Raw genomic sequence first — 17,788 nt, 5'->3', positions numbered from 1 at the left:
AGGGTATTGTTGTTGGAGTCTGCTAGAGACGGTCTGACCAGGGAGAGAAAATGGATGCTGCCCTCCTTGAACAGATTGGTAGAGTATCCAGACATCAGAACCTTATAATTATGGGTGACTTCAACTTCCCCGATGTGTGCTGGGAGACAAGCTCAGCAAAGTGACAAGAATCACACAACTTCCTGACCTGCTTGGCTGATAACTTCTTTTTTCAAATGGTGGAGGAAGCTACAAGGGGCTTGGCCATACTAGACTTAATATTAACCTACAGGGAAGAATTGGTAGATGAGGTAAAGGTGGTGGGGACCTTAGGGGGAAGTGACCATATCCTCCTCGAATTCCAGTTGCTGTGGGGGGCCAAGAAAGTTCGTAGCCAAACTCATAGGTTAGATTTTCATAGGGCCCACTTCAATGAACTCAGAGGCTTGATGAGAGTCATTCTGTGGGGGAGTGTGCTGGAAGGGAAAGGAGCGAGTGAAGCGTGGGCTCTTCTCAAACTTGAGCTTTTGCAAGCTCAAGCCCTCACTATTCCAGCAAGATGGAAACATGATAAGGGCTCCAAGAAACCGATATGGATGAACAGAGAATAAGCTAAGGGAGAAAAAGGAAATGTTCAGGACATTGAGAGGACAGACCTCTAAAGAGGAATATATGAGGGTTACTAGGTACTGCAGATCAGCCATCAGAGAATCCAAAGCTCAGTATGAGCTGGGTCTGGCCAGGGGGCTCACTACAATAAGAAAAACTTATACAGATATGTGAGAAGCAAACACAAGGTAAAAGAGGCAATTGGACCGCTGTTAGGAGTGGAAAGGGAAACTGATGGAGGACAGACAAAAAGCAGACAGGCTTAATGACTTATTTGCCTCTGTTTTCTCCCTGAAGAATTTGAGCCCATCTAGAGATGGTAGTAGATACGACAGGACACCTGGGTGGCTAGTTGACATTGACAGAGAGGTTTTGGAGAGGCACCTGGCTGCACTGGATGAATACAAATCCCCTGGGACGGATGGTGTGCACCCAAGAGTGCTCAAAGAACTTTCTAGAGAACTCGCAGAGCCTCTGCCCATCATCTTCAAGGCCTCCTGGAGGACTGGGGATGTACCGCAACATTGGAGAAGAGCGAATGTTATCCCAATCTTTAAGGAAGGGAAGGAGGATGACCCAGAAAACTACAGGCTGGTCAGTCTGGCTTCTGTTGCTAGGAAGATATTAGAGCAGATTCAATCTGTAAGCATCTGAAGGACCGCTTAGTGATCCGGGGAAGTCAACATGGTTTTGTCCCCAACAGATCTTGCCAGACCAACGTGATTTCCTTCTTTGATCGAGTGATGAGCTTACTGGATTGTGGGATCTCTGTCGATGTGATTTACCTGGTTTCAATAAAGCTTTTGATAAGGCTCCCCATGACATTCTAATGGGTAAACTGAAAAACTGCAGACTGGACTATAGGACAGTTGAGTGGATAGGGAACTGGTTAGAGGACCACACCCAAAGAGTGGTGGTCAATGGCATTTCATTGGATTGGAGGGAGGTGTCCAGTGGGGTGCCACAGGGCTCAGTTTTAGGCCCAGTACTTTTCAATATTTTTATCAATGATCTGGATGAAGGGGTAAATGGGCTACTCATTAAATTTGCTGATGATACCAAATTGGGAGGAGTGGCAAACACCCAAGAAGATAGAGTTAAAATTCAACAAGACCTGAATACTCTGGAGAAGTGGGTGGGTGTGAAGAAGATGCAATTCAACATAGATAAGTGCACAGTATTGCATCTGGGCCACAAAATTATGAAGCACAAATACAAGATGGGGGATTCACTTCTGGGCAGTAGTGTATGCAAAAGAGATCTTGGGATAAGAGTGGACTGTAAACTAAATATGAGCAGTCAGTGTGATGCGGTGGCAAAAAAGACAAACTCAGTCTTGGGTTGTATCAAAAGGGCCATAGCATCGAAATCGCAGGAGGTCATAGCCCCTCTCTATACTGCCTTGGTCAAGCCACACCTGGAGTACTGTATGCAGTTCTGGAGGCCTCACTTCAAAAAGGATGTGGACAAAATTGAGAGGGTGCAGAAGAGAGTGACGAGAATGATCAGAGGTCTGGAGACTGAGTCCTACGAGGAAAGGTTGAGGGCCTTGAGAATGTTTAGTTTGGAGAAGAGATTGAGGGGGGACATGATTGCGCTCTTTAAATATTTGAAAGGCTGTCATTTGGAGGAGGGCAAGGAGCTATTCAGTTGGTAGCAGAGGATAGGACTCGAAGCAACGGGCTTAAATTACATGCAGAAAGGTAGCAGCTGGATATTAGGAAAAACTTTTTCACGGTCAGAGTAGAATCAGCTGCCTAGGTAGGTGGTAACCTCCCCTTCACTGGCAGTTTTCAAGAAAAGGCTAGATGAATATTGGTCAGGGATGCTTTAGGCTCATCCTGCGTTGGGCAGGAGGTTGGACTAGAAGTTCTGTATGGCCCTTTCCAACTCTGTGATTCTGTGATCTGAAAGATTTGGAAACTCCTAGCTAATTTAAATGTCCTCCAGAAAACAATCTGTTGATGTTTGAAGGTAAACCACCCAGAGCCCCTGAGGATGGGCGGTATATAAATTGAAATTGAAATAAAAGAGCTTTAGCAATACAATGTTTCACCTAGCAATAGGGTAACATCAGTTTCTATGCCATATATCTAATGCAGGCCTGTGACCACTTTATAAAAAGAACAGTAACTGGAAAGTTTGTGTTTTACCACAAGAACTAATTTACTGATGCTTTTGAGATAAAGCAGCCTAATAGCCCAGACTAGCTCAGTCTCATGAGAGCCTGGAAACTAAGCAGGGCCAGCTACAATCAAGGAAGGACCTGTGTTGCTATGCAGAGGAAGGCAATCGCAAACCACCTCTGTTTATTTCTTGCCTTGAAAACCCCACGGCCTTGGGGTGGCCATGACATGAGCTGGTTGCAACTGGACGGCCCATGATTATTGTTTTGAGGTAAAGGACCAAGTAATATTAATATAAGATAAATATTAACATAACTACTTGAAAAAAAGATCTCTTTAGAAACACTAATTTAAAAAAAGACAAAAATTAAAAACTGCTGTGTAATATTTAGGGCAATTTGCAGGCAGAAGGGAATTTCTAGTCGATTTAGGATTAGAAACTTTCTTCAAGGAATCAAAACTGTGAGCGGCATAAAGTGCATGAAGAGCCCCACTACAGAAAATCCAACAAGAACACAAAGAACTCCACTGCAGAAGTACATGGGACCCAGCCTGTGCAAAAAAAAAAGGGGGGGGGAGTTTATCAGATCATGGATTCATTGTGGTAATGATTTAAAGCTGCTCTTCATTGATGGTTGGCTGAATCCACACTTATCCGGCACAGCGCTAAGCAGGCAGAGTGAGAGCATCTTTCTGGCGTGTTTTATGACACCGTGCCACAAGAGTGGCATCATGGCGTGATGACGTCATAAATCGCACCAGAAAGATGCTCTCACTCCACCTGCTTAGCGCTGTGCCGGTAAGTGTGGATTCAGCCATTATCACACTAAATAAATAGACTCTCTGCAATAGCCTCAGTCACAAGTCCACTATCATAGGATATCTGATGTCTAATATATAGGAAAGAAGGGGAAAAAACCCAGGGATGACAACCTAAACTTAATTCACAAAATATCTTCAGGAAATGTAATGATACGCTAGAAGCTGCTGTGCAATCTCCAGGAGCCCTTAAACAGAGGGTAGCTGCTCACCAAGGATTTGTTTCTTGTATCGGGGTTTTTTACATGGAGAGGGTTGGATTGGTTGATCCATTGCTCTTAATCCAATTCTGTTTTTCACACAGCAGAACTAACATCAGATCTTTCTTTACTGAAAAGTAATGCATTTAATGAGCATGCAAGAGCAGTTTCAGCTAACATACACCCACAAATAAGGATTATAAATAAACTATATTCTCTCTAATGGTATCTTTGGGGGAAAACATGTCTTAGTTTTTCTCCTCATAGAGCTGAGAGCAGAAATTTTAAATCCACATTACTTTCCTTTGCTATTTACACAAGAGTGACAAGGAATTAAGAACAAGATTTCTAAACAGCCTGCTTTCAATTGCCACTTTTTATGCAAACTATAAACATGGTCAGAAAGTCAGAGGACTACACCATACCACTTCCTGCAGTTTACAAAAGATTAAACCAACCTCCTAAAATCATGAAAGTAGTACAGCAAGTTTAAGCAGCTTTGAACATTTTGATGACAACATAGATGAGTAGAAATGTAATAATTGCAAATCAACTTGGTTGTGTCTTGAAATTAGATTCAGCAGTTTCAATTTTGATAGCATGTTCCCTTACTAGCATTGAAGTCTAGAAAACCAATTTAGATCAGACAGGATGTGAAGTGCTCCTAAGACGTTCAGCCCTTAAAGGACAGGAGGCAAGGGAGACCTCTCACCTGGAGCCTCGTGGCCAAACTGAACCCCCTCAAAATATTTCAGCAATGGGAGCTCCACGGCTCTTTCTATGATTTTTCCTGTTCATAGTGCAAGCAGTCCAGGTAGAGTCATGCTGTAGTAAGTGCCCTTTGGGATCTTCCAGTAGCTCTGATGCTGGGCCTTGAAGACCCCATGCATATGACCCCATACCTGCGCTTCATGGCCAGCATATAGAAGAACAAGATAATGCCTTTGTATGTTCTTGGAGCAAGAATTAAGGAACTTATCGGCAAATGTGTTTCCCAGATCAAAATGTCAAGGTACTGCTTTTTCTTTGGCCTATTCTCACTTAACAGGATAAATGTTTGGTTGTTGTGGATTTTCTGGGCTGTGTGGCCGTGGTCTTGGCATTGTAGTTCCTGACGTTTCGCCAGCAGCTGTGGGTGGCATCTTCAGAGGTGTAACACCAAAAGACAGAGATCTCTCAATGTCACAGTGTGGAAAAGAAGTTGGCAGGTAATTTATATCTACTCAGGAAGGTAGGGTTGGGCTGAGTCATCCTGTAAGAGTTTCCCAGGGTGTGGAATGCTAATGGAGGGAGGCTTCACTGTATCCTGAGGAGGTTCTTTTGCATATGGATTGGTGCTTGATATGCTAATCTTCTCTGCAGGGCTATTGTTGGGTATAGAGTATTTTGGCTGTTGTGGGTTTTCCGGGCTGTATTGCCATGGTCTTGGCCAAGACCACGGCAATACAGCCTGGAAAACCCACAACAACCATCGTTCTCCGGCTGTGAAAGCCTTCGACAATACATAGAGTATTTTGTTAGCCTGGTGTTTTTCAGGCCTGGAAACCATGCTCTATTCATTCTTAAGGTCTCTTCTTTCCTGTTGAAATTGTGCTTATGCTTATGAAGGATAAAGGATAAATCTTTGTCTGAGTCATACTACCTAAAGGCAGCAGGTAGAAGGCTCACATGACTGAATACTACTCCAGCCATAAAAAAGAAATGGAAAACCAGCATGTCACATAGAAATCTACAGAAGAATCATTCCAGCTGACATACTTTTTTTTAATGTCAAGGGAGATGTTTATATAGAAGAGCACAGTTACTTACAGTCCAATCCAGCCACAGGCTTATCACCTCAGTGATAACTAGGCCTGTCTTGGGGAATCTTCTGAAGCATTCCAAGGATCGGAACGTGGCCTTGGCCTTGTAGTCCAGAATCAGTGGTGTACACAAGGACATGACTCAAGGCTTTCTATTTCTAGGTTAAGTTTTTTTTTTTAATAGACTCTGAAAGCCTAAGTTTCAGCAAAATCAACTATTAGAAGACAAGCAGGCAGGCAGACAAACTAGCTGGTATACTTAACATTGTATTATACTTTGTCCTACTCACCTTCCTTGTGCAGTCCAAGCATATCCACTGAAATACTGATAGCGAGCATACAGGTAAATTAATCCACAGAACGCAGCCAATCCTACAGGAGAAGACAGTAGCCAAACTAGTTGCCATAGAAAGCTTGTAAAATATTCATTCTACTTTTAAACCGATAAGCACCCCCCCCCCCCGCACCCCCCACACACACACACGGGGAAAAGAGAATGAGCTACTATCTAAACAGGCAAATCTCTTTTGTTGACATTTTAAGTGGAGAATCACAATTAATAGCTCATGCTCTTAATTGCTTTATTACATGAGCTCAATAAGCAAAATGATGTATAGTACAGAGGAACTAGTGCCTTCTTTCTAAAAGAAAACCTTGCACAACTGTCCAGTCAACTACATAGAAGTAGCAGCCAAGGTAACACAGGAACACCTTTAACCTGAGGGGTGACAGCAGCTCACCCTTTAGCCCCACTTCTGTGGTGAATACAGACATCCAGTTTTTGCACAGATGCTTGAAAACATCCTGTGTGGCAAATTCAAGCATACAAGTAATTTGTCTCTATGCTTCATTCTGTCACAACTGCATGGAATTTGGGGGCAGCGGTAGAATAATGTTTGATTTCCCATGCTAATATAATCTACAGATTACCAGTTTCTACCAGCAAAAAAGCTACCACAGGAAACATTTTTCAGATTCATTGAGTGTATTTTTACCCTGCCCTTCCCTAAGAAGCTCAGAGTGGTGTACATAGTTCTTCTGCTTCCATTTTATCCTCACAATAATACTGTGAGGTAGGTTAGGCTGAGAGAGTTACGAGTCCAAAATCACCCAGTGAGCTTCATGTTAGTGTGAGAATTTGAACCCAAGTTTCCCAGATTCTACTCCAGCACTCTAACCACTATACCACAGTGGCTATCTCTAAATGATCATGAAACTGAAGGTACAGAATATTAAGAGTAGCAGCTAGGGGTGTTCAAGAAAATAAGTTGGATTTCCCACTTTGGAATTTCCAAAGTGGGGGGAAAAGTTGGAAATAAGCAATTTCTGAAGTGGCAAGCTGCTTCGAAAATTGCTTATTAACCAGCTTTGGTATGGTCTGTAAAAATTTGGAGCACACCAAAAAGCTTTAAAACTTCCAACCCGGCCACGTACTTCATTGCATGAAATAAGTGGTGGGATGGGAAGTTTAAACCTACATTTTTCTAGCCGCTTGCAAGCATTTAAAGTGTTGGTTTACAAACCTACCCCTGCTCACTTGGCCTGCTGCTGGAATGGCCAGGGAATCCCCTGGCCCCTTCCACAGCGGGAGAAGGAAGCAATGGGGCTGCAGGCTTAAGCCAGAGAATCACCTGACCCCTTCCACAACGGGTGAAGGATGTGACAAGGATGTAGGCATCAGCCTGCAGCCCTGCCTCAGAACACCCAATTCACTCACTGCACAAGGGGCCAGGGATTCCTCCAAAGCCTTCCACAGCGGGCGAAAGACACAGTGGGGATGTAGCATCAGCTTGCAGCCCCGCCGCAGAGCACTCACATGGCCCCCTGCGCAAAGGGCCAGGGAATCACCCAACAACGCAATGGGGCTGGAGGTTTTACCTGCCTTTAAACTCCCAAATCAGCTACTTGGTGGGCAGTTCTTCACCAGGAAGCTGAGTCTAGCCTGCGGGGATTAAAAATGCCCCTTTCCATGGTGCTGCACAGCAGCATGGAAAGGGGCATTTTAACCCCTGAATCAGCTGCTTGGTGGCGAGTTTCCCACCAGGCAGCCAAGTCAAGCCAGTGGGGTTAAAATGCCCCTTTCCATGCTGCTTGACTCAGCTGCCTGCTGGGGAACTCGACATCAAGCAGCTGATTTGGGGATTAAAATGCCCCTTTCCATGGTGCTGCGCAGTGGCATGGAAAAGGGCCATTTAAAAAAAAAAAAAAGCCTTACCTTGGTTGTTTGGCTGCGCAGCACCATGGAAAGGGGCATTTTTAACCCTGCCAGCTTGACGCAGCTGCCTGGCAGTGAACTCCTTGCCAAGCGCTGATTCAAGGGTTAAAATGCCCCTTTCTGTGCCGCTGTGCAGCACCATGGAAAGGGGCATTTAAACCCCTTGACCCAAAGCTTCCTGCAGAAATACAAATCGCTTCAGGAATCTTTGATTAGAGGTTTCCAAAATGGACCTGGCCCACTGGGGCCAATTCGGAAATCCCAAATCTTTACTAATCGGGTCCAATTTGGGTATTTTTCCTTAATCAGAAACCTGAATCACGTACCCCTAGTAGCAACTACTACATACTATTACAGACTTCAGCACACACAGTGTCAGCAACATACCCACATCCTTAAATGCCTGTGTGCCCAGGAGCAGTGACCAGGGCAAAACTCCACAGCTCCTGTACATGGGCATTTAAAGATTTAGGGTATGTCATTCACACTAGAACTTTGTTGCAGCAGCAATCATGCCTGCCCCCCTTAATAATACACCAGACACTTAATTTAAATAGCTGAAGAGCATCATAATGATAACACTTCAACCAATGCAATAAGATCATGTTGACATAGAAGAATTGTTTTACATACCTTCACCTAAGAACAAAAGCCCTAGATTAAGTTAAAAATTTGTAGTTATTTACAGCTATGTAAATAATATATTGATCTAAGTTTATGAATGGATTTTACCTTGATGGAAAAAGACTCCAGCCACCCACAAGAGAGAGAGAAATATTGGGAAGTATTCTGAGCAATTCACTCTAAACAAAATAAGAAGAAAATAATCTATGAAGTCATAAACATAAAAATTTATCACGTGAAGACTTAGATCGGTTCTGGTTCTGGAGAGCATGCTTGATAATCCACATGACCAGTTCATTTCAGATCCAGCTTTACCATGTTGCGATGTGAAGCAATCTCAGCTGGTCACCTTTTTCCTTCTTCTGTCTTGAACAGTTAGCACGATGGAGAAAATTAGGCTATGGAGTCTCCCAAGGCTCTGTATTAGGTCTGATGTTTTGTTTTACTAACTGGAATGGTGGATGATCAGTGAAGTGGCCCATGTGGGGGGGGGGATGCTGCTGCTGGGTACGGAGGCAGGGAAACTGGCTACATAGAAGACTCGCAGCTGCTGCACTTAACCTGCAGCCTCACCAGCAATTGGGAACAACAAAATCCGATCCTTGAGCTCAAAATCCGATCTTTGTGCTACAAGTTGCTTAAGTATTTAACTTAAACGTTTTTACTTTTTTAGAAAATACCTGATACGATGTTTATTTGGGGTAGCTTAATGTTCACGATCCCAAATAGGATTTTTCTTACAATCTGTTGCCATGACAAGTTTGTAAAGAGGGGCACAAGCCAGATGGAATCAACATTGGAAGCTGCTGTGGCTTGCCAGCATTCCTTTCTGTTTCCATCTGCCCCTTCTGCTCTCATACAGAAGATCCTAGGAGGCTGCCTTATACCAAGTCAGGTCCAACTGGCTTAGCATTTCTACTCTGACTGGTATAAGCTCTCCAGAGCAGACTGAAGTCTTTCCCAAGGTCTGCTATTCAGATCCTTTCGCTGGAGACACCAGGGACTGGACCTGGGACTTGCCTGCCATGCTCTGCTATATCCCATAAAATAGATCTCATACAATAAGCAGAACCAGTAGTAGATCAGTGTTCTATGGAAAGCAAGCATACACACTTTTTCTTGATGTTTATAAAAAGCATCAGGAATGTCAAAATGCTCCTGAAGTTACTGTCACATAACCAGCTTTTGGCTTGGTCTTGCAATCCTACAGGCCTGTAGAGGCTGAGGCAATGGCTCCTGAGGCAAGGGATCAGCAGCAGTAGCTCTACCCCTTCCACACAGCCACCACCACCTCCTCCTCATGAAAAGGGTAGTACAGGTGAAAGAGGAGTGGCTGCTGCCCCCTCTTCACAAAGAGGCAAGGGCATGGTACTATCTACTGTCGCTGCCTCAGTGTCAGGATGGCGTTTCAAGCATGAGCTACTACCCTCTTCTGCAGACCTGACCCTGGCAATGTCATTGGGTGCAGACTTGGCCACTGTCTTCTTCCTCACTGCTCCTAGCCAGTGGCAAGCTGAGCCCAAGCAGCCCTCACAAGCATGAACTGGCCCTTTAACAGCCAGTACTAGCTCTCTGGAAATTTTCTGGTAAGTTAAATGCACCCCTGACTTCTAACGGCAGCTATCAGGAAGTTACAAGGCATAAAATAGGAACAAGGCATAAAATAGGAACAAAAGGTCACCTAGATGGACCAGCAGCAATACCTATGGTAATCTGCCAGTTTAGGCCCCCTGTATCAAGTCATAATATAAATAACATTGATTTATTTATACCCTGTCTTTCTCCCCAGTGGAGACCCAGAATGGAATACATCATTCTCCTGTCCTTCATTTTAACCTCCCTATAGCCCCTGTGAGGCAGATTAGGCTGAGTGTGTGTGTGACTGGCCTAGGATCACCCTGCAAGCTTCCAGGGCAGAGCAGGGATTCAAACCTGAATCTCCATGACCCTAATCAGACATTCTAACCACTACAGCGCATGAGAGTTGAGAAAAAGGGTTGGATGCAAGGTAAAGGCCATGGACGTTCCTCGCTTTCCCCTCCCTCAGCAGTCTCTAACACTGTGAAAGTTTATTCCTGGGGCTGTAGCAGCCACATGGAGTAATAACCACAGGAGTTGGGAGGCTAGTGTGAAGAGTGAAATCACTCTCTTCTTCAATCAAACAGAATTGGGCTTATGGAAGAAGAAGAAACCATTTCATCCTCTTGCCTGTCTCCACTGCAGCCTCCCATCCTATAACTATATGTCTATCTTCCCTGTTTTCTCCCTGAAGAAGTTGAGCCCATCTAGAGATGGTAGTAGATATGACAGGACACCTGGGCGGCTAGTTGACATTGACAGAGAAGTTGTGGAGAGGCACCTGGCTGCATTGGATGAATACAAATCCCGTGGGTCGGATGGTGTGCATGCAAGAGTGCTCAAAGGACTTTCTAGAGAACATGCAGAGCCTCTGCCCATCATCTTCAAGGCCTCCTGGAGGCAGGGCTGGCACGCCCATTGAGGCCATGTAGGCGGTGGCCTCACGGTGCAGGGTGCCGGAGGGGGCACCAGAGGAGGCGCAGGGGTGGGAGCGCACGCCATGGAGCTGCAGCCTCCGAGCTCTCCCACCCTGCGCCGCCGCCACCGCCAGCAGACGCCCCTGGCCGGCCGCAGCAGCCATGGGCAGGTGTCTGCGGCAGTGCAGGGCAACCGAGTGGGAGAGCTCGGAGGCCACATGCACGCCATCCCTGCCACCCACCGCAGCGATCAGGCCAGAGGCGCACCTGAGATGACATCACATGTGACGTCATCACGCAGGCCAGTGCATGTGCGTGTGTGCATGCGCACAGGCGCCTGGCCCACCGGCTGGCCACGGGCGCCAAAAACCCTAGCACCGCTGCTGCCTGGAGGACTGGGGATGTACCGCTAGATTGGAGAAGAGTGAATGTTATCCCAATCTTTAAGAAAGGGAAGAGGGATGACCCGGGAAACTGCAGGCCGGTCAGTCTGGCTTCTGTTTCTGGGAAGATATTAGAGCAGATTTAAAAAGGATCGATCTGTAAGCATTTGAAGGACCACTTAGTAATCCGGACATAGATAAGTGTGTCATGTTCAGAATACTTTCAGGTATACTAGTGCCAAAGAGACTCCATTTTAATCCTTTCAGTATTATGAGTGCTTTCTTCACAGGTGCCAGGATGTTCCCAGGCAGCTATCTCCCAGAGGAGGAATGTTTTGGCTACAGCTGTTCCAGCCTCGAAGGACTTTCGCTTTCTGAGCTTCAAAGGGATTGTTATGAGAACTATGGGGGGAGGTTGGGCCTGCTGGGATCTGTTACTTTGTACCTCATGCTTTGCCTGTCATTGGTAACAATTCACATGTACCATCCTGAATATTGTATTCAGGCTCGTGGACTATAATGCATTCTTTCTTCAGTAAACTTTTGAAAACAACGGGCTTTTGTCTGATTGCAGAAGGTAGTCTGGAGTAAGGACATTATCTAGCCACAGTTCTGACATTTTGTTACCAATCATCTTTCCAATGCCTAGGCCGGATCAGACAGACTCCAAAGCAGTCCCAGTCAGGGACCCTTTGTTTGATCCGTATGCCTCCCCCGGCTCTCAAGGATTGGAACCTCAAGGACCCGTACCAAGAGGCAACGGCTCCTCTGTTACTACGCTCTATACCCTCGCTCCCAGCAGTGCAGATACCCGGCCTAGAGCTACAGCCGAACCACTGTTTTCCGTACCCACCCCGACGCAGTGGGGCGCGAGACCAAGGGAGACGAGGGAACGAAGGGCTAGTACGATGTTCACGCAATCACAGATGGACAGTCGGCGAAGTTTAGAGTCGATACCCGAGCACACCAGCAGCCAACCGTGGCTCTACTGGAACAGGACAACCGAGCAAACGGAGTGGGAGACGTCCCGCTGCGGTGTCCTAAGCTGGGATTATTCAGAAGTTACCCTGTGGTCGGGGCAACCGGATGTAAGTGAGCACCATTGGATGCAGCTTCAAAGCAGAACTGTTGCAATTGACTCTGGTATTTCAGCGGTCATGGGTTTGGTGAAAGGGATCTTAGCTGCAAGATCACAAGAAGAACAAGGCATGGAAGAAACATTGCCTTGGCAACAGACGAAAGCCACGAGACCACATGCCGAATATGTGCCGACCTCGCAGGCTACTGGATACACGGAACAGGAGGGGGAAAATCCAGATAGAGTGCAAGTTTTGGAGACCAGACTAGCAAGCATGGAAGAAAGTTTAGCCCACGCCATCCACCTGCTGTCTGTACTTGTGGGGGGGGCCGGTGGACAAGAACCGCCAGCTGGTCTACCAGACATCAGTCAAAGTTTGTCTACCTTACAAAGCCTGGTGCCCTGTCCCGAGGGCCCAATCCAGCCGTGGCCGCAACAGCCAGATGAACCTGGAGATCCTGAGCCTGATACCGGGGAAGGACCCTGTCCAGAAGACCCCTGCCCGGAAGACCCCTGTCCTGAAGATCCGGTCGTACCAGATGACAACGGAACCGGCGGAGGAGGTGGGGAACCGGAACGTCCCACGAGGCCCGCTTCCCCTGTAGTACCACCACCCATGACCCAAGAGAGTGAGCCACCAATTTTACCGAGAGGGGGTACTCCGCGAATCATCCCGGGGACGAGCACGATTGGAAGAGGCACCACTCCCCAGCCACACCAAACGCCGGGGCCGAGAGGGACCCTAATACCAAGTCAGCCAATCCCTGGAGGAACTCCGTTACCTCTTCAGCCTATTTCTCCTCACCCATCCCCGTTACAACCGGCACCCCAAGGACCGATTCCCGCTCCTCTGTTACCAGCACCCAGATTGCCGGCGCCTCGAGGCACACCGCCAGTCCAGCCAGCACCTTTCCGGCCAGCGCCGCTACAACCCGTACCTAGAGGGTCTCCCCAGCCGATCCCGGGGGGGCCTCCTCCAAGACAACCTCCGCCTCAGCAACCTCCGTTGCTACCACCGCCAACACCGCGACAACCTCCGTTACAACTCGCCCCGCTCGACGTTTACCCGATGCCAGCACCAGCTCCCAGACAAGAACTCCCCATGGGCTGGGTGAAGTTGGAAGCTACCTTTGATGGAGACCCATCCAAGTTGGGATTCTTTCTAGTGCAAGCGGTGCAATTCTTTAATCGATGGGGACATCTTTTCAGAAGTGAGGCCAGTCAGATCGAACACCTTGGATCGAGACTCCAAGGCAAAGCTGCAGACTGGTATGTAGGACTTTATGATATTGGTGCCCCCGAATTGAATACTCTTCAAGGGCTAGTGGATGCACTCCAAGCCCAATATGAAGACCCTCTAGAAGAAACTAGGGCCCGGACTGAATTACAGTTGATTAGACAAGGCAGTATGTCGGCTAGAGACTATGTTACAAAATTCCAACAACTGGCCGCTAAATGCCCAAGGTGTGAGGAATCGACCAAAATAATTTTGTTCAAACAGGGCTTAAATCCTAGACTGTTGGATAGAGCCCTTATGCAAGATAATCCTCCCACTCTACTAGGATGGATCCAATTAACTTGTGAAGTAGAAAACCGCATGCTAGAAGTCCGTTTAGTGGAACAACAACAACATACGGGACAAAGGCGCTCCTCAGTTCTTGTCAGAGGAGGCAGAGGTGCTGGATATGCTACTCGCGGAGCGAGAGATGCTAGATGGCAACAAGGGTTGTGCCTGCAGTGTGGCCAAGGTGGTCATTTAGCGGCGCAATGTCCGTACCGGCCTGTGCAAAGACCTCCGCTCCAACTAAGACGTCCAGCCCCCGCAGCCTACCCGGCGCCACCGCGCCCAACACCAGCTCCCAGAACCGTGAGAGGCAGAGGAGCTCCTCGGAGGAACCCTTCCGAAAGAGGGTTAGAGCTGGAAGAAGTTATGGAATATGATCCAACAGCTCTAACCGGGGAGGAGAATCCAGAGAGTCCCACCTTGGGAAACGAAATGGATCTGTCGTAAAAGGACCCAAACGGCAGATCAAACCTCAGTCAGTTCCTATTTCGAACAGACCCCAAGGGTCCATACTCTTCATACCGGTAACCTTAGTGAACCCAGACAGAAAAATGCACATCCGTGTGCAAGCTCTGATAGACTCGGGCTGCTCTAGAGACATTATTGCACCAGCCCTAGTGAATGGATTAGTACTTCCTGTTAAAGAATTGGAAACGCCTGTCATTTTTGAGCAAATGGATGGCACTAACATGAATCCAGTCACTACTGAAACCACTCCGGTCATAACCGGCATGGGACAACATTGGGAAGTAATATCATTCGTTATTAGTGCCACCGCCAAATACCCCTTGATCCTGGGAAGCCGATGGTTGTGCGATCACAACCCCTACATCAACTGGGCAGAGGGAAGCATCACATTCACCCATGATGCTTGCAAAAGTCATCGTTGGAATCAAAATTGGGGTAACAATCCTACCCTCACGGAGCCTGCTCTCCTCACCCAGGAACAAATCAACCAAATACCCAAGCAATACAGAGCTTACACCCAAGCCTTCACTGAGGAAGAAGCTAATACTTTACCTCCTCATAGGAGGACGGACTGTGCCGTGGAAATTTTACCGGGCACCTCGCTGCCCAAGGGCCGTCTATATCCCATGAGCCCTAACGAAAGGGAAGAACTCCGCAAGTTCATTGACATCAATCTTCAAAGAGGATTCATTCGACCCGCTAACAGCCCACATGCTGCGCCAGTGCTCTTCGTCAAAAAGAAGGATGTGGGTTTAAGACTGTGCACGGATTTTAGGGGACTTAACGCTGTCTCTTCCAGCAACGCCTATCCCATCCCGCTCATCAGAGATCTACTCAACGTCGTGGCTCAAGGTAAGATCTTTACGAAATTGGATTTGAAAGACGCTTACTTCCATGTCCGTATCAGAGCAGGGGACGAATGGAAAACCGCTTTTAACACGCCCCTCGGCCAGTATGAATATTTAGTTATGCCATTTGGCCTGGCCGGGGCCCCCTCGGTTTTCATGTCCATGATCAATGAAGTACTGCATGAATTCTTATACAAAGGTGTGGTGGTGTACCTAGATGATATTTTAATCTATTCGGAGACTGAAGAGGAACACATAGAACTTGTAAAAAAGGTCTTGACCACTCTAATGTGTAACAAACTGCCCATCAAGCTATCTAAATGTGAGTTCCATAAAACAGAACTCACTTATTTAGGCTACTGCATCTCCAAAGATGGCTTGAAAATGGACCCGGGCAAAGTACAAGCAGTACAAAATTGGCAAAACCCCGCTACCCGCAAAGAACTACAATCCTTTTTGGGCTTTGCCAACTTCTATAGAGAATTCATTGCGAACTTTGCTCAAATTACACTCCCTCTAACCAAACTGTTAAAAACCAAAGACAAGGGGGACCAAGCCAAAAAACCGAGTGCCAAATTGCCTTGGACACCAGAATGCCAAGCAGCATTCAACCACCTCAAAACACAATTTGTTTCAGAACCCGTTCTGCAACACCCCAATGAAAATCGCCCCTTTGTGGTGCAGGTCGACGCCAGCGACACCGCAATTGGAGGCGTACTTTTGCAAAGGAGGGAGGATGGAAAACTCAAGCCCTGTGCCTTCCTTTCCCGAAAGTTTTCTGAAGCAGAAAGAAATTGGAATGTTTGGGAAAAGGAGGCTTTTGCTGTAAAAGCAGCTCTCACTACCTGGAGACGTTGGTTAGAAGGAGCCCGTCATCCTTTCGAGGTTTGGACGGACCATAAGAATTTAGAGGCCCTACGCAGCCCCCGAAGACTAAACGCCAAGCAGCTGCGGTGGGCAGAGTACTTTTCTAAATTCAATTTCACGTTAAACTTTTTACCGGGCAAAACTAACTTCCTGGCCGATGCTCTATCACGCATGCCCCAGCACAAAAGCAAAAGGGAGGAGACAGTAGACACCGTCTTTTCACCTACGCAATTAGGGGGTGTGGTGACCACACGCAGTCGCACAACCCAACCCCCTCAACCCGATCAGGGGTGGAGACTAAAACTGAAAGCTGAAGTGGAAAAGGAGGGGGGGAAAGTGCCCAAAGACAAACTGCAACAATCCGAACAAGGGGAATGGCTTTGGGGAGACCGCTTCTATGTACCCAAAAGTTTAAGAAAGGAAGTTTTACAATGCTGTCACGATGCCCCTACGGCAGGACACTATGGGTACTTGAAAACACTTCATTTAGTACAACGTCAATTTTGGTGGCCAGGCATGCGCAAAGACATTTCCCAATATGTAGCGTCCTGCCCCGTTTGCCTCAGTGCCAAATCCCGCAAAGGCAAACCACCAGGACTATTGCAACCTTTAGAAACGCCAAGCAGACCATGGGAAGTAATATCTATGGACTTTATTACTGATTTACCCCCCTCCAAGGGGCACAACTGTATTTTAGTCGTAGTGGATTTATTCTGCAAGCAAGCTCATTTTATACCTTGCACCACTATACCTTCCGCTCGGAAACTAGCTGATATCTTTCTAAAGCACATTGTAAAAATACATTCTTTTCCGTCAAAGGTGATTTCGGATCGCGGCGGACAATTCGTTGCCAACTTCTGGTGGGAGCTTTTACAAATTCTGGGTATTGAACAAGGTTTAAGTTCAAGCCATCATCCTCAAACCGACGGACAATCAGAAAAAACTAATCAGATATTAGAACAATTCCTCCGCTGTTATATCAATTTCCAGCAAGACAACTGGGTCGATTTGCTCCCAATGGCAGAATTCTCATACAATAACAGTGTGCACGCCTCCACAGGAGAGACTCCTTTCAAAGTAGTTTATGGCTTCCACTTCAAACCCTTTCCGTTTGATGCGCTCCCTCCTCCTACTTCAGCATCCCGAGACGTTACCGAATGGTGGGGGGAAGCGGCTCAACAATGGACTCAAATTAGAAAACACCTCGACAAAGCCAAACAGGATTACAAAAAGTATGCCGACCGCCACCGTGCGGCTGAATGGGATTTACAACCCGGTGACCTCGTCTATCTTTCCACAAAGAATCTGAAAGTGACCCAGACCAGCCGCAAATTGGCTCTGAAATTCCTAGGACCTTTTCCTGTTCGTAAAGTAATCAACAAAGTGACTGTTGCCCTAGACTTACCAAAGAATTTACGCTACGTACATGATACTTTCCATGTCAGCTTGTTGAAACGAGCTCCCCCAGCGAACCAATGGCACACCCGTGCCCCTCCTATTCCAACTCTAATTGATGAGCAGACCCATTACGAAGTACAGCAAATTTTGGACTCTAAATTAAAACAAAATCAGCTCTTTTACCTCATCAGGTGGAAGGACTTTGACTCTGGGTTTGATGAATGGGTAAACTCTGTACATGTTCATGCTCCTAGGCTAGTCGGGGCATTCCATAAGCGCTATCCACATAAACCTGGGGGGGAGCATCTTAGAG

At 46.8% G+C, this 17,788-nt stretch overlaps 1 protein-coding gene across 1 annotated transcript in view; it reads right to left on the bottom strand.

The window, feature by feature from the left end:
* The window catches only part of LTC4S (leukotriene C4 synthase), a 48,590-nt gene that overhangs the window by 20,175 nt on the left and 10,627 nt on the right, over window positions 1-17,788 (bottom strand). The window contains exons 3-4 of the mRNA XM_054976065.1: window positions 8,483-8,553; window positions 5,826-5,907 (exon numbers count right to left, since the gene is read on the bottom strand). Coding sequence (XP_054832040.1) covers window positions 5,826-5,907; window positions 8,483-8,553 — 153 coding nt within the window. The remainder of the gene's footprint in view (window positions 1-5,825; window positions 5,908-8,482; window positions 8,554-17,788) is intronic.

Source organism: Eublepharis macularius, chromosome 4 (assembly GCF_028583425.1).
Source record: "Eublepharis macularius isolate TG4126 chromosome 4, MPM_Emac_v1.0, whole genome shotgun sequence".
Taxonomy (NCBI): domain Eukaryota; kingdom Metazoa; phylum Chordata; class Lepidosauria; order Squamata; family Eublepharidae; genus Eublepharis; species Eublepharis macularius.
This window is presented reverse-complemented; position numbering and strand designations above follow the sequence as displayed.